The sequence below is a fragment of the Cryptomeria japonica genome, chromosome 7 (genome assembly GCF_030272615.1).
Source record: "Cryptomeria japonica chromosome 7, Sugi_1.0, whole genome shotgun sequence".
In the NCBI taxonomy this organism is placed as follows: domain Eukaryota; kingdom Viridiplantae; phylum Streptophyta; class Pinopsida; order Cupressales; family Cupressaceae; genus Cryptomeria; species Cryptomeria japonica.
Window position 1 is genome coordinate 312,280,597 of NC_081411.1, and position 22,310 is coordinate 312,302,906.

Sequence of the window (22,310 nt, forward strand, 5' to 3'; positions counted from 1 at the left end):
CAAAAATAGTGTATACCCCATTCCACATAGTTTTAAACTACTAATGTGAACTACTGGTGTATTCATTTAGAAATGCTATTATAATTTGATGCCAACCTTGAATGAGTGAGGTGTGTTGCTAAATTCATGGAACTCTTTATATTTTTTGAATGAATGTGAGTGAATCTACAATATATGTTAATAATCTCTCTAAACCTTCTATAATTGAAATTATGTGATTTTTAATTCATTTTATTATGTGAAAAATTACACATGAGGTGGTAATATCAAGCTATAACCCAAGAAATGTCCAAAAAGAACTATAACCTATATTAATTGTGTAAGCATGATTGATGTTGAATAGGTTTTTATCTTAACACTGAAATGTGCAAAATTATAAATGTGTAAAAAATATTATATTGTATGCTTAAAACCTCCAACTAATCATCTATTATTGAATGAAAGGATACGAATAAATTCAATTCTATAAGAAATATAAGGATTAACAAAATGCATTTCCAAACCTTGAGTCATGGTTAGGGAAAGTGGATCTAAGCAGATAAAGTATACTCAAACCTAAAAAATATATTTTATGTTGATCTTGACTACTAGAATGCCATGACAAAATGTTGATGTCTAATATGCACAAAACTATATAAATGGGTAGAATTATTAGATGATTGAATTATGAGAATCTAATGCATTGGATTAGAAAGATTAATTTCCTTAAAATTCTTTCCACCATGCAATCATCGACAATAGATTTTTTCATATAATGATAAAAGAAATTTTGAATGTGATTTTATTGATATAAGTTGACTTATAATTGTATTTTTAATATGATTTTTTAAAAAAAAAATTCTATTGAGAAGATATGACAATTATTCATGAGGTTCTTTGTCCAATGTTCTAATTTAGCCCCTACAATTAAGTACTTTTATAAGAAACCATAAGATCATAGTTATCATCAAATTATATCAAACAAGAGAATTTAAATATTAAAATAATAATTTAATGATATATGAAAAAATATTACAAGCATCTCTAGATTAATATTTAAAAATAAAACATTCTTTTATTATGAAGTTGTCAAATTGATTTGACTCACTATCAAGGATGCTTAATATTTCCTTGTATTTACAACAAATTAAAAAATTAGTTATTAACACCTTATTTATCTCATTAGTAGCTATGAACAAAGGAAGCCATATTTTTTTTTTTATGAGGTCCAAACCTGGTAGCAAGGGCACAAAGGCTGTGAGCACATTACCCTAGCAAGGGCCTTCACAAAGTAGATTTTGACACCCAATACAGAGACATGAGCCTAACTCAACAAGACTTGATCCCTAGTGGACTCGTTTAGAGCCATCGAAATTGACCAATTAGACCACGGGTCCATTGACTAAAAACATTTTTTGATATAACTTGATAAAGAACCTAATCACATTAATTAAAAACATCGATTTGAATTAATTTTAAATTTAAAAAAAAAAAAAAAAACCATTTTCAAATGTGAAAATAAAAATTTAAGGAAAGATGGAAGTCCTCCAATTCGTTCAATGTAAACGAAGGGAAATTGATTTCATGGTTTTATTATGGGCCCTCTTCCCGCATAAGCAATTTGACAAGATTTCTTAGACTAAAGAGGCTGCTTGAGGAACATATTTCAACTTCAAACTCTTCCCTGTTAAACCGTAGAATAAGTACACATATTTCATCATGCAATCGTCTGAAACCTACTACACTGTTAGTAAGCCTTTATTTCATTACATTAGATTTGATGGGCCCTCTCTCCAACGTATGCGACTAAGTGAGTAACAAGCAGACTTCGGACTTTGAATAGAATCTTAATTGTAAAGCATTTACCTTGTGGGGTTTTACAGAAATTTCTCTGAAACTGAGGTTTTCTATTCTCGCTGGAAGTAGAGAAATTTCCGGGAATGTAAAGATTCTTTGTTCGCTGGAGCCGAGGCTGAAGCTACAAATACGACTCTCTTCCCATTTGTTTGCTAAATTGGAGCTTTTGATTACCTATTTTTCATTTCGTCGTTGTCCACTTGCTTTCTCTGATCTCTAATCCAATCTCCACTTGGAATCATGGAATTAAAGAACGCCGAAGAAGTAAAGTTCGATCAGGATCTCTGGCTTATTCAAATAAAGGAAGGTCTGCAAATACATGGCGAGCAAAAAGAAGAAAAGGAGATTTGCATATCCGTTTTTGGTGTGCCCAAGGAGTTGTTGGCAATGACGCCAGAAGCGTATATTCCGCAGTGCGTGTCCATTGGACCATATCACCATTCTAGATTACAGCTGTACGAAATGGAGAGATATAAAGTATCTGCTGTGCGAAGGTTTGAGAAGACGCTAACCGGTGGCTGCAAGTTCGAATCAGTAGTGGAAGAAGTGAAGAAGTACGACTGGCAGATCAGGAACTGCTACCACAAATATCTCGACTACAATAAGGAAACCCTGGCATGGCTTATGGCTCTTGACGCCTCCTTCGTGCTTGACTGCTTGCAGTTCGAAGTCGAACGGGCAGACCGGCCTTCTTCACAAGTGTCTTCCCACGGTAAGCTACTGGGCAGAGTTTTGGATCCAACTGGGAGGAGCGCAATCCACAATGCGATTATGAGAGATCTGATGATGCTAGAGAATCAGTTACCTTTGTTTCTCTTGCAGAAGCTGCTCGAAATGGAGTTGGGTTCTCAAGATAAGGCGGAAGAAAGGCTCTGCAAATTGGTGACTCGCGCCTGTAAGGAATGGTCACCATTTATGTTGAAGATGCGGGATAGTTCAAGGCTGCGTATAAAAGAGAGGGGTCACATATTGGAGGTGCTCTACTACTCTATTGTCCCTGCTCCAGACATGGACGATACCATTTCTAAGAAGAATGATGACGGGAATGTCCTGTCACCGGATTCAACGTACATAAGGCGTGCTCTGAAAGCTTTATGGAAGGCCCTCTCTTCGTTAGAAATCAGCCTTGATCAACTTGTCTCGGCACTCCCTGAGGGTGTGTTGAAAGGAAAGCCGGTCCAGTTGGTGACACAGATGTCCACGCATCTTGTTTCCGCTTTTGGAACTCTTTCAATTAAGCGCAAAGAGGAAAAAGATGAGGAGAAAGATGAGGAGAGAGGATATTCCTCTGCGGAAACTCCTCCTACGCGTGATGAATTAGCGATTCCCTCCGTCTCCAATTTATACTCAGTAGGAGTAAAATTCCTTCCAACCGAGGGAGACCTTACCACAATTCGCTTCGACCCGAGGACTGCAACTCTTTATCTTCCCAAATTGAGGTTGGATTCGAGCACGGAAGTAGTTCTCAGGAATTTGGTGGCGTTCGAAGCTTCGGCGGCTCCTGGTGATTTGATCTTCACTCGTTATAGTGATTTCATGAACGGCATCATCGACAAAGAGGAAGATGTTCGGCTTCTGAGAAAAAGCGGGATTATCTACAATCATCTGGCAGACGACGAGAAAGTGGCAAGACTGTGGAATGGCTTGGGTAGATGCGTGAAATTGACGAAAGTAAAACATTTGGATCAAGTTATAGCGGATGTCAACAAGCATTATCACAAGAGATGGCCCGTTGCCGTTAAGAAGAACATAAGCAAATACATATTTGGTTCATGGAAGCTCCTCACTGTTGTGGCCGCAGGGATACTTTTGCTTCTGACTTGCTTAGAGGCCTTTTGTTCTGTGTATGAGTGTAAACATTGGTGGAACAACACTAGTTAATTAGAGGAACTTAATCTCGTATAACTATTTACGAATCCAGATGGCCGTTTCTTCCTCTTTGATAGACCGATTTCAATTTGCCTTGGAGCATTTTGTTTACAGGGCGTGTTGATGCGGAGCACTAGTCTACCAGTCATTCACGTTCAGTTGTGGGTGACTATTTTTTGGGTCCTTTTGGGGCTTAACTATAAGTTTTTAGTCGTTTATTCAACTAGCTGTCTTGACTGATCTTCTTTGTAACAGCTGTCCCATGATTTGGTTAATGTAGAGTTTTGTTGAGTTACTTTAGTAGCCTTTTTTAGCAATTTGGAAGGGTACGTAGGAGTGAAATAAGGCAAAGATTCTCCATTTAAGGAGCTGTTTGCATTGTAATCTCTATGGGGGAGTTTAGGATTAGTCACTGAATAAAATGGGATTGGCTGATAATTGTAGGAATTAGTTATTTTTGGAGGCTGTAATTTTATATTGGAAGAAATAAAGAAGTTCTAAGAATGCACATTATGCAGTTCAGTTCGTTTTTGTTTATTTTGGTTCATGTTATGATTTTTCTTTCTATTATACATAGAATAGAATTGTTTATTTGTAGGATCTAAATCAGTTTGGTATGAAAGCAAAACTGAAAATGGTTCAGAGAGGAGCTCGTATGGCTTGGGGACGAAGAGACTGGAGGAATGCTAGATTGAGATATGATGCCTTGGAGGAAGTACCTTGAAGGTTGCAAGACTTGGAGGCTAGGTTGTTACATGAGAACTCTAAAGAAGAACAAGAAGTTCAAAGAGGGTGAGTAGCAGTCATAGAACAATGGACAAATTTATTGTGGCCATCAACAAACAAGGAACTAGAGTCAAGGTTAGGATTCTTGATTATAAATGTGAACTAAATCCCAAGGTGTCCTTGGATTGGATTCAAGACCTAGAAAAGTACTATGATATGGAAGAGATTGTGGAAGAGGAACCATATAGGGTGAAGATTAAAGCTTCAAAGATGAAGTCTCATGCAATTCTATAGTGGGATAATCTTCAAAACACTAGGGGTGTCAAGGAAAGGAGAAAATTAAGTTGTGGTCAAAGTTGTTGAAGAATTTAAAGGCTAGATCCATGCCTTAAGATTATTAGTAGGAATAGAAGTGTTTTAGGGAATTTCAGTTTTTGAAACAAAAGGAGTCCTTTATATCTACCTACACTGAAGAATTTATGAAGCTATAAATTACAACTAACTTGCAACAAGATAGTGAGTATACTATGGCTAGGTATATTAATGCACTTAAATAGCTGCTGCAAAATAAGTTAACCTTACTGAAGGTGAATTCCATAGATGAGGCTTGTCAATTAGCTTTAATAGAAGAGGAGAAATTGAACAGAATAAGCAAAGATCCCGACAAAAGAAGTGGTAATTCAAGTAGGAAAAGAGAAAGTTCATCCAAATCAACCAATGAAGAAGAGTGAGTGGATAATGTGTATGCAAACTTCTAAGGAGGAGGTGTCATTAGAGGAGAGGATGAGGACAACAATTTTCTAGGGGTTGGAGACCCTTGAAATGCTACATTTGCAGTGAGCCTCATAGAGCTACGAATTAACCTCAAAACTCCAAGAGAACAATGGTGTCTAAAGAAGAAGAAAAAGAAGAACCCCTAATAGAAGAAGTGGAAGCAGAGAAAGGTGAGAATTTAATGTTGAAAAAGACCACATGTGATAGCTGGAGACAAAGAAATCACTATAGTTGATTAGAGGAGAAACAATGTATTTTGAACAGAATGCAAATGCAAAGATAAAGTGTGCAAGGTGATTGTTGATGGAGGATCCCCTAATAACTTGGTAAGTATAGAGATGGTAAAAAAATCAAAGCTTGTTTGCATACCAGAAATAAATCCTTATAAAATTTCTTGGTTAAAAAAGGATCATAGTATGCTTATGAAACAATCTTGTTTTGTTGAGTTTAAAATTGATCCACATGAAGACAAGATGTTGTCTGATCTTGTGTGAATGAATGCTTGTCACTTTTTATTAGGTAGGTCTTGGCTATTTGATAGGGATGTGATTCATCATGGTAGAAGAAACACCTATGAGATACAACATGAAGGTAAACTTCATATTTTGAAGTCTTTCAAGGGAGAAGGAACAACAAAAATAGCAGCTTTGTCCATATTCACTGTGGGTTGGAAGGAGTTTTTAAGAGAATCTAAGGGACACGTTTGTTATTTTGTGTAACCACAAGAAAAAGAACTATCATAACTGTTGAAACAATGTAGCTTTAATAAGATAAATGATTGAATGAGAGATAAATGAAGTCTCTCATTCAATCATCTATCCTATCGATAAATCTACATGCTAATGGTAGACATCATAATCATTTTTATAAGCATTTCTATCACCGATCGAGATATGATTGTATTTGTTATGCAATGATTTCATTTATATGTTGTGATTGTAATCAGTTTTGCATATCTATTCTAGTTGTCATATGACAACACTAATTAGTGTTGTCATATGACAACACTAATTAGTGTTGTCATATGATAACTATAATAGTTATCATATTAACATATTTTTGCTCTTATACTGATCCATAATCAGGTTGCATTTACCATAGATTACCATGAAATAGCATTAAGAATAAACTGATTAGTAACCGGTTAATGATAACTAAAATTGCATTAGAAACTAACTGATTCATTATTGGTTACAATGATAATCAAACCACATTAAATCACAAACCGATTGGCATCGATTATCATTTGTTATGTATCGGCATTTATATTAACCGATAGTTACCGGTTTGCATTATGAAGAGGCACCACCCTTGATCAAGACATGTCATGAGACATGTCTGGTCAAGGCATGCCTTGATCTTACAAGGCAATGCCTATATATATGTACCATGAAGAATGTTAGAGAAATATTGAAATCAATAAATATTATTTACAACCACCTACAAACAAAGAAGTTCCAGTTCATAATCAGAGATAACTAGAGAGCATACATTAATAGCATTGAATATTGTCTAAGGAATTAAAAGAAAGACAAAATCCTTAACATTCCACTTTTGAACATAAATTTGAATACTTTTACATGGTATCAGAGCAAGGTTGATCAAACCTAAGGAATTCAAATTTGAGAAGTTAAAATCAAGGATATAAACATCACATTTCCATGGCTAACGCTATCAAATTTGATGATAGACTTGAAGGAGGTGACAATTTCTCAGCATGGAAATTCAGAATTAAGATGATTCTAAACGAGAATAAAGTTGAATCATTTGCAAGAGTTGAATCTAAAGAACTTGAGAATGAACCTAACAAATCGGCATGGATCAAGGGAAATGAAAAATCCATGAAGATCATAGTCGATGGAGTGAGAAATCACATTATGCCAATAATAACAAAGCATGAGATTGCCTGCCATATGTTCAAAGCACTTGAAAGTGCATTTGAGATAAACAATGCAAGTAGAACCCTGGCTCTAAAAAGGGAAATAAATCATATAAGTATGAACAAAATTGAGTCAATCAATGCATACTTTATGCAGATATCAGCCCTAAGGGATGAACTAGCAACACTTGGATGTGAGATCCAAAGCAAAGAGCTAACGCTCATTGCTCTAGATGGGTTGCCTAGTACATGGGAAACATTCATCCAAGGCATTAGTGCAAGGGCTAAATATCCAAAATTGGATAGGCTAAGAGCAAATTCTCTTCAACATGAGTCAAGGTTAAATAAGAAGAGGATCAAGCAAAAGAACGTAGATGAAGATATCCATGTTCTAAATACTAACTCCAACAAGAAAAGCAAGAATAAACATTTCAAGAAGAGAAAGAACCGACATGAGAAAAGGTCTTCTAAGAAAGACAACTCTCACATTCAGTGCTTTAGGTGTGATCAATATGGACACTATGCAGCAAGATGTCCGGATAGAATCAAAGAACAAGCTACATTTGCAAAAGTGAAAAGGAAAGAATATGACTCCGAGAAGCATGTATTCTACTTTGCCCTCTCTAGCCAAGTATCCAATAAATCTAACACCTGGATCATTAGCAGTGGGTTTTCAAGACACATCACTGGGTATAGAGAATTATTGGATTCCATGTTAGAAGAAACTAATGAATAAGTAACCATTGGTGATGGCTCTGCACATCTAGTGAAAGGCGTCGATACCTGCACCATTAAGCTGAAGACAGGCATGTCTCTCCAACTCACTGGAGTCCTATTCATTCCTGGCATCAAGAGCAAATTAATCTCCATATCTGCACTTGAAGATGATGGGTACAAAATAACCTTCATGAATGGTAAAGTTCTAGTATGGCCACAAAACTCTTCCATCAAGAAGGCTATAACCCTAGGACATAGAAAAGGCTATTTGTACGAGGTATGTTCTAAATATAACCTAGCCCTACTTCATCAGATTGTAGATTCTAATGAAATTTGGCACAGAAGATTAGGTCATTTAAACTTTCGTTCTTTATGTTCAATGGAAAAATTAGTAATTAGTAATTGGTTATGTTCAATGGAAACATTTTTAGGGAATTTTGTAAAGAAGTTGGGATTAAGAGGGAGTTCACTATTCCTTACAATCCCCAACAAAATGGGGTTGCTGAAAGGAAAAATAGAACCATTGTAGAAGAAGCCAAAGCATGCTCCTTGATCGGAACTTAGAAACTCACCTTTGTGAAGAAGCCTCCAACATTGTTGTTTACATACAAAATAGATGTCCTCATTCCCACATTGAATACAAGACCCCTGAAGAAGTCTTCACTAGGATAAAGCTAGATACCACCCACGTTAGAATATTTGGCTGCCCTGTTTACTTTCACATGCCTAAAGAGAAAAGGATAAAACTAGAATCCTCTGGAAGAAAAGGAATCTTTGTTGGATACAGTGAAACCTCTAAAGCTTATAGAATTTTTGTACCTGGACATAGAAATATTGAACTTAGTAGAGATGTTATATTTGAAGAAGACATAGCCTTCAAAAGGGCTAAATACTCTATTAAGTCTGAAATGTATGCTCCATCTTCAGACCTTGAAGAGGATCCCACTCTTGAGATTCAGAGGGAGTGTTCAAAAGAAAATGAACTACATATTCCTCCCCAAGAAATCCCAAAGAGAAAACCTCTATGGGCTCACAAAACAATGGAGGATGCAAGGGACTTTGCAGCTCCTTTAGGGACTTTTAGAGAAAGTAAGAGGCCCCAAATATTTTCTAGCTATGTAGCCCTTATGAATGATCCCTCCAAATCATAACCCTCAAGTGTACCATAAGCTCTTAAAAATCAATTTTGGAAAGATGCAATGTCTCAAGAATAGACATCCATACTTAACAATGATGTGTGGGAAATTATTCCTAGGCCAAAAGGGAAATCCATTGTTTCATCCAAGTGGCTGTTCAAAATCAAACATGCTGCAGATGGTAGCATAGAGAAACACAAAGCCAGTTTTGTTGCCCCGAGGATTCTGACAGGAAGAAGGGATAGGCTATGATGAGAAATTTCCTCTAGTTGCTAGGTACACCTCAGTCAGATCAGTACTAGCCATTGCAGTAGCCAAAGGTTGGAAAGTCCATCAGATGGATGTGAAAACTACTTTCTTGAATGGTAAAATTAAGGAGGAAGTCTACTTAGAACAACAAGAAGGGTTTGAGATCCACAATGCAGAGACACATGCGTGTAGATTAAAGAAAGCCCTATATGGTTTAAAATGGGCTCCCAAGGCCTGCTATGAAATAATTGACAACTATCTTCTAGAATTGGGATTGTCAAAGAATGATGCAGATCCGAATCTATACTTCAAGAAAGTCAAAGGTGATATGCTGGTATTGATCTTATATGTTGATGATCTTCTTATTACAGGAGAATATCACCTTATTGGACAATGTAAGAAAGACCTCCAAAAGGAGTTTGATATGAAGGATTTAGGCCTTCTACATTACTTTCTTGGATTGGAAGTTTGGCAAAACTCTGATAGTATTATGCTTAATCAAGAAAAATACACCTTAGACATATTGGAGAGATTTGGTATGATGAACTGCAGACCCATGTCTTCTCCTATGGAAACTAAACTTCACAAATCGAAGGAGGCAGCAATAGATTCCCCATTGGTAGATCCCAGTCTCTATAGACAGATGATTGGATCGTTAATGTACTTGGTCAATACTAGACTTGGTATCTATTATCGAGTAAATGCCTTGAGCCAGTTCATGTGTGAACCTAAGGAGATACATCTTATGGTTGTGAAACATATTATGAGATACCTTCAAGGTACTCTTAACTATGGACTCAAGTATGAGAAAGTTCATTTGGATCTTCATGGGTTCACTAATTCAGATTGGGCTGGAAGTGTGACTAACAGGAAAAGCACCTTAGGATGTTGCTTCAGTTTAGGTTAAGCCATGATATCTTGGATTAGTAGGAAATAGTCTTCAATAGCTCAGAGTTCTACAGAGGCTAAATATATCACATCTTCCATGGTTGCACGAGAAGCTATATGGCTTAGAAAACTACTTGTGGGATTATTTGGTGAGCTACTGAAGCCTACTATAATTCATTATGATAACTAGAGTTGTATAGAACTCTCTGTGAACCATGTATTTCATGATAGATCCTAACACATAGAGATTCCTTACCGCTATGTGAGAGATACGGTGGATAGGAATGTGATTCAGTTGTAGTATATCAGTATAGGAGACCAGACAGCAAACATACTGACCAAGCCTCTATCCAGAGTAAAAGTTGAACACTTCAGGAAAGGACTTGGTATGATTGAATTGTAATTTTATTTATAATCTGTACTAATATATAGGATGTTTAATGTGTAAAATTCTTTTGTCATGTTATCACTTTATGGGCTCCTCCCCCTGTGTCCATTTCTAAGAGGTGACAATTTTTTAGATAATGAACACTTGTACTGAACATTACAAGGTGACAATCTTGTAATGTTGATATCATGCTGACTTGATATCATCTTGACTCATGGATGTGCCATGATATGTTATGGTGGACATTATGTGACGTAATGTCAATGCACATACCATAACCTGGATATAAGAGAATTCGATATTCTCAAATTATTTTATATCCAAGGTATCGTGTGTTATGGGATGTTGATATCATGTGCTACTTGATATCTCTATCTCATGAGATGATGTGATATATTTTTGTATCATGTGTTATGTGATACATCATGTCACAAGCATATGTGACTTGATATTTTGTATTAAAAGGTCATGTAATACATTCTATTATGAGAAATGTGATGCTATATAATTAGATGATTATTTCAATGTTTACATAGATCTCCATTTATCTTCCCTAGCTAAGAGGGAGTGTTTAAACAATGTAGCTTCGGTAAGATAAATGATTGAATGAGAGATAAATGAAGTCTCTCATTAAACCATCTATCCTATCGATAAATCTACATGCTAATGGTAGACATCATAATCATCTTTATAAGCATTTCTATCATTGATCGAGATATGATCATATTTTCTATGCAGTGATTTCATTTATATTCTGTGATTGTAATTGGTTCTACATATCTATTCTAGTTATCATATGACAACACTACTTAGTGTTGTCATATGATAACAACAATAGTTATTGTAGTCATATAAATCTGTCCATTTTAATTAAATGAATATTTTATATTTATTTGATTAAAAACCCACTAGCCAATAGTTAATTAAATTAACATTTAATTAATTCCTATTCAGTCATTCTTCTATTAATTAAATAAATTATTCAATTTATGTCAATTATTTCACTAAACCAAATTCACAATCAATTAAATGAATAAATTCTATTTATTTAATTAAATCCCCTTTCCTCTTTTAAATAAATAAATAAAACATTTATTTAAAAAATTAAATCTCCCCCCACCTGCATTCTCCTACAAATGCAAGTTGCAACCACAAGTTGAAATAAATAAATTAATTTTAATTTAAATCCTATTTTCCCTCACCCACCAAATCCACTTGCAATCATAAATCCCCTTCTAGACCCTTCTAACCACTTTCTAATCATTCCTCATTAGCCTAATCCATCCCCTAAATATTGTCACATTCCTAAGTAACTTGAAGTCACTTCTCAAAGCCCTCAAAGTCTTTGAAAAGCATTAAATGCTTTATGTGTTCAACAAGCTATCCTCTAAAGTCTTCCAAACCACTAATGGCTCTTACTTGATCATTAATGGCTCTTACATAACCATTTGTGGTTAAATCCACTTGCTCCCATGGTTAGAGACTTTATGTCTAAACTCAACCCTCATTTAACCCATGTGTCTTCTCAAGCATTTATTGTTTTGACCATGGTTATCCTCACTAACTCTTGCACAAGAGTTTTTCTATTGAATAAAGACATTATTTATTGGATAATGGCTTTATTCTTTCAACCCAACATTAACCTTACCTCCCAAGTTAACCCTCAAGTCATGTCAAGCATTTAATGCTTATTCCTTCTCCTCTCAACCCATCTCATATTGACATTTTTCATCCTGGGATTGGATCGAAAGTCCTCACATGGATCATAAGCCCTTCAATCCTAGCCCTTGTTGAGATTACTCAATCTCAACCCTCCATTGTTCCATTTTACCTATAAATAGAGCTCATTTCTTCACAATCTAGATCCTAAAAACTTGTATGCATTTAACCTATAGTCAATTTTAGAGAGCATTTTAGGATAATCACTCATATTGTCATTTTGGACTAAAATAAATCTTAGCTCATTTCACAATATCTCATATTTAACTTGTTTTTACACTTGCATAGCATACTTTAAAAGCATTTTTCAATCTTAAATCTCCATAAGACATCCATAGTGCAAAAAGGTGTTGAGAGCTACACTCATTTTGAAACTTGGAGAGGAGAGGAACAACAGAGGAGGAGCTATAAGCATGGTGGAAGGAATTTGGAGATGCCTTGTTGCATTTGTTGTCTTAGTTAAATTCTCTATTTTGCTTATAATGTCTCTCTTGGTATGCCTATTTAGGATAGTCTTTAATTTGTGATTTCTAACATTAACATCTCACAATTGGTTTCTTGTTTGTTTGTTTTGTGTTTGTTTATCCAAACAATCATTCCTTTTTGTAGAGTATCATTTGATGAACCCGACGTGAATCCAAAGCAACCAATTTTTAAACTACTAACAATTTTTCATGATTTGAATTGACACACAGGTTACGCTTTAGCGCTTACATTCACTTTTTAGCACTTACGCTCAAACTTTAGCCCCTTCAAAACTAGTTACTTTAGCGCTATTGTCTCTCATTTGGTGCTATTAACCTTCTTTTAGTACTATTGACCCTTAAATAGCGCTATCGTAGCTTCTTTTAGTGCTTTTAGCTCTCTGTTTTACAAAATTAATTCTGTCTAACAGAGTTCTTTTAGCGCGTTTGTCTCTTCTTGTAGCGCTTGTTGACATTCTTGATGTTTATGTTGTGATTGTCATTGATGGACACACACTTACATTGAGATCTCCTTTATATGTATGAGTTAGAGCACAACCAGTATTTGTTCCAATTAGTATGTTGTATTATAGTCTTTAGACTGTTTCCTAGTCTGAAGCGACATGTTGACCCCAAGCAGTTCGTGAATCCCAAGCGGTACGAGGGATTAAAGTAGCATAACACATTTTTACCAGTCTTCATTTTTGTCAAGCCTACAAGCGACATTTTATATGAACCGATAATACTTTGTGATGAGTTAGCAATCGGCATTTTGTGATGAGTTACCATCCACCGATTGTTTGATGGTGCCAATAGCTTACCAGTGCTTTTTGTGTCATGGTACCAAGTATGTCTAGGTTCATTGAACCTAGGAAATTGTTACGTAATCCTATTGGACTAACATGAAATCATATTCCTTTATAAGGACATCATGTCTAAGGTTTTAGGTTGTTGATGTGATTGTAGCAAAAGTTTATGTTGTTGCTAGGGTTTAAGGTGGTTGAGGAATTGGAGAGAATATGAATGTGTAGAAGACTGAAGTAATGCTGGAGTGCATTAGGAACGAGCTATCAAGGATCTAACCAAGCAGTTTGTGCTACTAGCTAGATCAAACACTTGTTGATTACTCCCATCTTTGACAAGTCTGTAGCCCTTGACCGAGTAGGCCCAAAAGCCTTTTGTAAATCCTCTAACAAGGTGGTTCACATCTATGGATCTAAAATCCTTTAGCAAGGTAGTCCTTAATCGGACTTATCTCCTAACAGAGATTGAGATTCCTAACAGGATCTGTTCTAGTAAAGAACATTGTAAGACCTGAACTGGCTTGACCTTAACCGGTCTGCTTCCTATTCTGCAGATAGTTACTTGTGAGTTCCATCTCACTGTGGTTTTTCCCATTTGGGTTTCCATGTCAATATCTCTTGTGTTATGGTGTTTTTGCCTCTATGGGTGAATGCATTATTAGCTATTTGGTTTGCATATGTGTTAACCGGTTTGTCTACTAAACTATTTTACCAGTTTACTATTAGTCTTACAAAGTGTTTAAGTGCATAGATTTTTGGCATAGTAATTCACCCCCCACCCTCTTAGTATTCATCAATTGGTATCAGAGCATACCTTTCTATAAGTTTAACCACTTAGAAAGAGATATGGGGGAATACTCTATAAGGGAACTTACACATCGACTCACTCAGTCTGAGCAAGCCTATGATGATCTTATGGTCAAATACAAGGCATCTCAAGCAAAAAGGAGAATACATGCTGAAAAATTGATGGAGCTATCTGAAATAGTTCTTCAGATGAAGTAGACATGGAAGCCCTAATTGCAAAAGTAAATAAGTTGAATGAATCAAACTCCAACCTAAGAAAGAAGTTGGAAGGACTTACTATCTAGATGTGTCAAGAGCTTGAGAACTAGAGGAAAGCTAAAGATCTGGTGAAAGAAAGAGATCATGAGATCTCCAAGTTGAAACAAGAGATCAGTGCCCTAACTGCTCAACTCCATGCAAGCAAAGTGGAAAAGGAAGACATGCAAGGAGAATTGAACATTGCCATCTCTGAGAATGAAAACCTATTGGAAACAAATGCTGCTATTTCCAAAGAACTCTCTGAGTCAAAGGAAATACTTGCTAAGTTCAACAAGAGTACTGTCAAGCTAGAGCAAAACCTTGAATCTGCCAAACCGGTCAAGAATACCAATGGACTTGGTTATTCCGGTCATGAGGAAGGTGAGACCTCTGGTACAAATGCTGGAATGTCAAAGAAACAATCGACATCAAAGGATAAAGGTAAGCAAAAGTTTAAACCTATTTTCTTCAACTGTCTTAAAGAAGGACATACTACAAATGTGTGTAGGAGTAAGGCTTACAACAATTTTCCTTATTTCCTAAATGATAAGCCTAGATCCTATAGATTCAATGGTAACTATTATGCATGCAACAAGTATGGGCATAGAGCATCTGAATGCAGGTCAGTTATGAACAACACTGATAGATATCCTCAGAGGACCCAGGGAACTGGTCCTGAACCTTTGTGAATGGGAATCACAACTTGTTTAATGCCTTCAGTCATTAGCAAAGAAGTGGTGGCTATCAAGTGGAAACAAGATGGAGAGAAAAAAATATGATCTGTTATGGTCATGGTCATACTGCTGCAACATGTAGAAGGAAGAATGGAAACGTGAACAATGGACCTTGGAGAGCACCTAGATTGCTCTGCTATCACTGCAACAAATTGGGTCACATTGTCAGATTCTGTAGATCAAGAAAGAACATATCTGATAATATACTAGTCACTCCAGAAGGAAACATTAATGTTGACATTGTTCAAGTGGATATGAACAAAACCTGGAAGAAGAAACCAGTGGTGTTACAAGAGGAATCGGTTTCTGCACCTAGTGTGGAAATCATGGAACTGGCAAACTAAGCTTCAGAAAAGCTTAGGGGGAGCAAATAGCGAAATGTTTCAAACCCTTGATTTACACCGGTAAAAGAACCTAACTGGTATGTGATACCTATCATCTGGCAGAAGATCGAAAATGGTAAAAAGGCAAATTAGGGTTTATGCCCTAATAGAGGAGCATTAATGATGGTAGGTGAGGAATATGTTTAAAAGCATTTTTCAAATAATTTCTCACTATCAGTTTTCGAGTGAAGAAAATTTTTTCAAAGAGTAGAGTGACGAAAAGGCGATTTGAGCTAAGATTTTGAGAAATTGAGAAACTGTGAAGGAGATTCAAATTCAAACTGCAAACGGTCAAGTGGAGAACACAAAGTGGTGATTTAGCAACCGACGGAGTGTGAAATGAAGGAGAATCTGCAAGCCCTAAATTCACATGTTTCAAAAGGTATTTCTCAAGTTCTTAAAAATTCCTATCATGGCTTCTGCATCTCATACCAGTTCTAGTGCATTTGTCAAGTCTACAAGTTTTATTCAACGAAAGTCTAACTATAATGCCCCATCACAAGTTCTGGCTGGTGTGATAGCAGAAGATGGAATTTCTGACTACATAGATTGCAAGATTGAAGACCTAGGGTCTCTATTTATCCACTCCCAGTTAGGTTTATTTTGTGAAAATGATAAGAAGATCAAACCAGAGTATAATATTTTGGAGAAGAAGAAGCTCCACAATGTTGTTTACTTCCTGGAGGATTTCACAGAGGATCATATAAGGATCATTATGAGGAGATTCCATGGTGACAAGATGTACCTGGAAAGAACACATGATATCATGTCGTAGGCAATTCATGCAGTCACCCGTTTCTGCAACATAGGGGAAGTGCCAGCTGTAAAGATGGTAAGCAAAACTGAAATGTCGAAGCTCATCGGTTAAGTGAGAGACTCTCGAGGCATGATAGTCAATTCTATCAAGGATGATCTGGTTAAGTATGCCTGCATGGTGATAGGCTACTAGACATTCTCTGCCAGTAGAATTAACTCTGTATCTGCTGCAGTGGTAAATGCCACTTACCAGATGATAAAGGAGGATGCATCATTTGACCTGTGCACTAGTATGTAGAGACAACTCCTCTTGAATCTGAAGTTGATTAAATAGGATAATGCACTAAGGTTCAAGTTTGGACAACTACTAGTTGGGTTGTTCTTCTATTTTCAAGGCTACTTTCCAGGAGTAGGAGATGTCCAGTGGTCTGCTGACCAACCAGTGACCAAGCAAATCAATGAAAGCATTCAAGCAATTGGAACCGGTTACCTTGATGTTTTGAACAAGTATTTTGATGAGTTCAGATGGAAAATGAGCCAAAAAATGAGGATATCGGGTGACATCATCAAGAAATATGAAGACGAAATCTATTTCACCATCAAAGTGGTTAAATGCATAATGGAGGCTATTGAGCCCAGATAGGAAGAAGTGGAGCCAATGGGCTATGAGGTGATGTACGATATGCTGAAAGGGTGTGCCTCTACCCTTATTGCCTCACCTCTTGACCCTAAGGCAAAGAGGACCAGAACCTATCTGGAAAGGGTTACACCGGTCGAGGAACCCTTTGCAAAGAAAGGAAAAGAACCTATAGTGAAGAAGGCAAAGCTAGTGCCTGTAGCATCTGCACCGGTTACTACTGCAACTCCAAAAGTGACCAAGCGATCACTAGCCAAGAAGAAACTAGAAGCAGCACTGGCTAAAGTCTTCGAAAGGAAAAGGAAAACAAAAAGAAATACACCGGACTCAGAGGAAACTATGTCTGAGGAGCAGCCCAAGAAGGTGAGACAGACAAGAAAGAAGACAAAGAATGAAGTGGCATCATCTATACCGGTAAATATTGATATCTCCTCCTATAAACCTTTGACACATTGTCAAAGAACAATTAAGAATGTTAGGAGAAAATTGCTACATGATTTAATTCAGTATTTTGATGACTTTAATGATGATGAAAAGGAAGCGGTTGAAAAGGAAATAATTTAGTATTTATGTGTTAATGACTAGTCACCTTCAAAAATTAGATCTGGAACACCGGATTCTTTGTATAAATCCTTAGACAATAAAAGGCACATTGCCATAGAGTAGGAACAGGAAATGAGAGAAAGAAAATTTGCTGAACATTTTCCTGATGTATCAAATTCGGAATGGTTCGATGTAAGGAACAAATACAAAGGTCTTTTCTTCATGAGTAGAAGAAGACTCCTGTTACTGGAAGGGAATGCTAAGGATGTACTCAAGGATACACACACTCATGCTCTACAAGCTCTGAAGATGCATCGAGTGGCTGAAGCCAACTGACAAGCTGAGAAAGAACTGATTATAACAAACCCGGATGAAGCATTTGATGATGAAGGAAACCTAGTTGATGAATTGGTCGACACTATTGATGTCGATTCCCTGGACATAGAAGATGTTACTCAGGAAACACCATCTGAGGCAACAGGACAGGAGCAACAAGCTAAATAGGTTGATAAGCAAGCGGAGGATAGATAGGAAGCGGCAAATGAACAGCTCGAGCAAAGGAAAAAGGATGAAGAAGAAAAGAAGAAAAAGAATGAAGAAGAAAAGAAGAAAAAGGATGAAGAAGAGAAGAAGAAAAAGGACGAAGAAGAGAAGAAGAAGAAGAAGAAAGATGAAGAGGCGAAGAAGAAGAAGGATGAAGAAGAGAAAAAGAAGCAAGAAGATGAAAAAAAAAGAAAGAAGAGGAAGACAAAGAAGAGGAGAAAAGGAAAGAAGCAGAGAAAAAAAAAGAAAAGGAGGATAAGGAAGCAGAGAAGAGGATAGAAGTGAAGAAGAAGAAAGCGGAAGAGGATAAGGTAGGAGAAGCGGAAAAAAGCACCCAAATGGAGACTCCGAAGGCAACCGGGAGTCAAGCCAAACTAGCTAATCTCACCAGTCCTATTGATCTCCAGTCTGCAAGTGAAACGGAGCTAATGCAGAGCATCAAGGTTGCTCAAGAGTGCCTTGAAATTATTCAAAGGAAGAAGGAGCAGGATGTAATTCAAGCGGCTGTGGACACTCTTACCGGCTTGATACCCGGTACAAATCTTCCCAAAACTGATTCATCACTAGCTAAACTTAATCTCCTATGCACAGTAGTGGATGATCAGGTGCAAAGCCTAGAAGAGGTAGCAGAGGCAAATGTCAAGAAGGAGCATCAAAAAGCTCTTAACATAGCTCTGGTGAAGAAGTTGAATAAGCTTCGGTCTGAACTGAAGAAAGAACAAAAGGATATAAGGGATGCTCTAGATGAGGGGAATCTACTACTCAGCAAGATCTGCCAACCCCATCTATTCTATGATGATGTGCTAGCTCAGAAGCAAAAGATTCAAATAGACTTGCAGTCCTACATGAGCACATTCAAGCCCCCTTATGATTCCTTTACAACTTATGGGAAAACCGTTCACCGGTTTCACATCCAGTCAGCAAAAAATGGAGCAAGAGATCAGCACCCGGTCTAGAGATTTGTAGGAGCTACAACTGGTTCTACTCCCACGATTGCAAATTCTTCAGAAGTGCTATCTGAACCTGTATGCCTTAACAGTTACATAGGAGATGAGCACAATTGATGCCATGGAAGAATAGGTCTCCCAGATGTAGATGAAAAAAGAAGTAGCCATGTCCCTACTTCAGTCCTAGTCTTTGTCAATGAAACAATTCTTGTAGGACTTTAAATCTTTTTTTGACAAGTATTATTCCTTATTGTCATAAACTTTTATTATTTTAATATCAAATGAAAACAGGGTTGTTTAGCTATACTTTGTCATTGTTGGCAAAGGGGGAGAAGAATTCTATTTGGGAGAAGTATTTGGTAATCAAAATTTTGATATATGCTCTAAATATCTCAATGTTTATGCTCTATATGCAAAAGTGTTATACATTGTATTGTTAAAGGGATAGTGTATATGCTTAGGGGAAGCAATTTTGCTAATGGCATGACTTTGTTGTAAAACACTTAGATGTCAAAATTTTATTTTCCTAAGTGTTGCAATCAATGCCAAAGGGGGAGATTGTTGGCATTCTTGATGTTTATGTTGTGATTGTCATTGATGGACACACACTTGCATTGAGATCTCCTTTATATGTATGAGTTAGAGCACAACCAGTATTTGTTCCAATCGGTATGTTGTATTATAGTCTTTAGACTATTGGTGTTCTGCAAAATGTGTTTCCTAGTCTGAAGTGGCATGTTGACCCCAAGCAGTTCATGGATCCCAAGTGGTACGAGGGATTAAAGCGGCATGACACATTTTTACTAGTCTTCATTTTTGTCAAACTGGCAACCGACATTTTATATGAACCGATAATACTCTATGATGAGTTACCAATCACCGATTGTTTGATGGTGCCGACACCTTAATGGTGCTTTTTGTGTCATGGTACCAAGTATGTCCAGGTTCATTGAACCTAGGAAATTGTTATGTAATCCTATTGGACCGACATGAAATCAGATTCCTTTATAAGGACATCATGTCTAGGGTTTTAGGTTGTTGATGTGGTTGTAGCAAAAGTTTATGTTGTTGCTAGGGTTTAAGGTGGTTGAGGAATTGGAGATAATATGAATGTGTAGAAGACTAAAGTAATGCCATAGTGCATTAGGAACAAGCTATCAAGGATCTAACCGAGCAGTCTGTGCTACTAGCTAGATCAAACACTTGTTGATTGCTCACATCTTTGACAAGCCTGTAGCCCTTAACTGGGTAGGCCCAAAAGCCTTTTGTAAATCCTCTAACAAGGTGGTTCACATCTGTGGATCTAAAATCCTTTAGCAAGGTAGTCCTTAATCGGACTTATCTCCTAACAGAGATTGAGATTCCTAACAGGATCTATTTTGGTAAAGAACATTGTAAGACCTTAACCGGTCTGGTTCCTATTCTGCAGATAGTTACTTGTGAGTTCCATCTCACTGTGGTTTTTCTCATTTGGGTTTCCACGTCAAAATTTCTTGTGTTATGGTGTTTTTTATTCTATGGGTGAATGCATTATTATCTATTTGGTTTGCATGTGTGTTAACCAGTTTGTCTGCTAAACTGTTTTACTGGTTTACTATTAGTCTTACAAAGTGTTTAAGTGCAAAGATTTTTGGCATACTAATTCACCCCCCCCACTCTTAGTATTCATCGGCTTTCATGTTTCTTTCAACACTTTTGTGGGTTATTTAGTGCTTTCATGTTAAATGGTGCTTCTATTTTCACACAGAGTAGCACTATTGTAATAGAGAGTTGTATAGAAATACCTTGCAACCAAAAAACCAAAAAAACTTAGGCTTGTAGAAGCCCACCGAATAGGCGGATTTTACTAACTATTTTTCTCTTTTGTGCAGGTTTAAATTAGATTAAAAAGTATATTTATTTGTTTTAGTAACTTGTTTTCAAATTTGGTTTTAAAAATGAATTCACTTTTTATTTTTGTTTAAAATTAACTTCACATTTAAAATTTGGGCTTTTAAAAAGAATCACACATTTGTTTGGGCTCTTAAAAAGAATTTCATTGGTCAAAGGTAAAAAGAACCACAAACTCAAACCCAACAAATTTGATTTTTTTGCAAGTTAGGATTCATTTTATTTTGGTGCTTAAAATCAACAACACAATTTTCATTTCTTGCATCAACTTAAGGAAATTTACAATCAACATTTCATTTTTGGCAAACTAAAAAGAACAAGCCATTTTTCCTTCAAGTTCCAAAATGATTTTACTTCAAGCAAAAACATGTTTTTCAATTCAGTTGACCAGGATTTCAAGTTTCTAGTTTACAAAACATTTTGCCTTTGAACTGAAAAATAACACCATGGTTGTTGGAGCAATATCTCCAAATAGTTAGATCACTTTGCAATGAAAATCAGTTAAAAAGAACAAGTACTTTTTGTGATTGGCACACTTGTGCAAAGTTTGTCGAGTGGTCCTACTTCTAACACACTTGTGTGAAGTTTGTCGAGTGGTCCTACTTCTAACACACACTATCCTCTCCCTTGGCTTTCGTGGTCCTAGGTGCAAGAGAAAAGTGTTAGTAACACTCAAATTTTATATTTTTAAGAGAGGCCTGCCAAGAGACACATCACTATTGGGAATGACCTCGCGTGGTAAATCCTTCAAGCCGCTATAGAAATCAGGTGTGAGCAAAAGTTGTAGCCTTGGGTATAGATGTTCCTATAGTGTAACTTTCCAAAAGGACAAATGGGCCCCACCACAAGTTACAAGGCTCTTAAGCGATTCACTGCAGAATGAACTTATGTCCAAATACATAAAAAATTACTAAAACACCTTTTTATAGAAACCCACCCGTTCTATTGATTGAAGATATTTGTGATAAATTTAGTGCAAGAGCATAGATGGTTTTGCTCCCAAGATACTCAACATGCATATTTCCTTGAGTAGAAACATAGCTTTTTGAAAGGCTACTTGTAGCTTGATAAAAGTGGTGACTCCCCCATCATAGGGATCATCTATTTGTTATGCTCATGCAAGACTTAGTATATCACATCCTTACCTACCATGGCAGGATTCATAAGGTATGTAGTACCAAAGTTGAAGAAATATCAAGATGTGGGCTGAAATTATCGCAACTAGCCATTTGACCTTAGGGATAAAAGTGTGTTTGCAGTATCTTCATTTTGTGTCAAGACCAGTGATAAACTGAGCCGAATTCAGCCTTTTTGGAAAAACATACTCAAAAAAATTTTGTAAAAGGGTCAAAAAGTTCAAAGATTGGGTTGATTTAGACCCACAC

The 22,310-nt window shown here is 36.6% G+C and overlaps 1 protein-coding gene across 1 annotated transcript; it reads left to right on the forward strand.

The window, feature by feature from the left end:
- The first annotated feature begins 2,076 nt into the window (after positions 1-2,076).
- LOC131047249 (putative UPF0481 protein At3g02645) lies at positions 2,077-4,166 on the forward strand. The gene has a single exon (XM_057981112.1). The coding sequence runs from the start codon at positions 2,077-2,079 to the stop codon at positions 3,715-3,717; it is 1,641 nt and encodes a 546-aa protein (XP_057837095.1). The 3' UTR covers positions 3,718-4,166.
- The last annotated feature ends 18,144 nt before the right edge of the window (positions 4,167-22,310 follow it).

Excerpts from the sequence above, each read along its gene's own strand:
- LOC131047249 (XM_057981112.1), top strand. The coding sequence starts at position 2,077 with ATGGAATTAAAGAACGCCGAAGAAGTAAAGTTCGATCAGGATCTCTGG.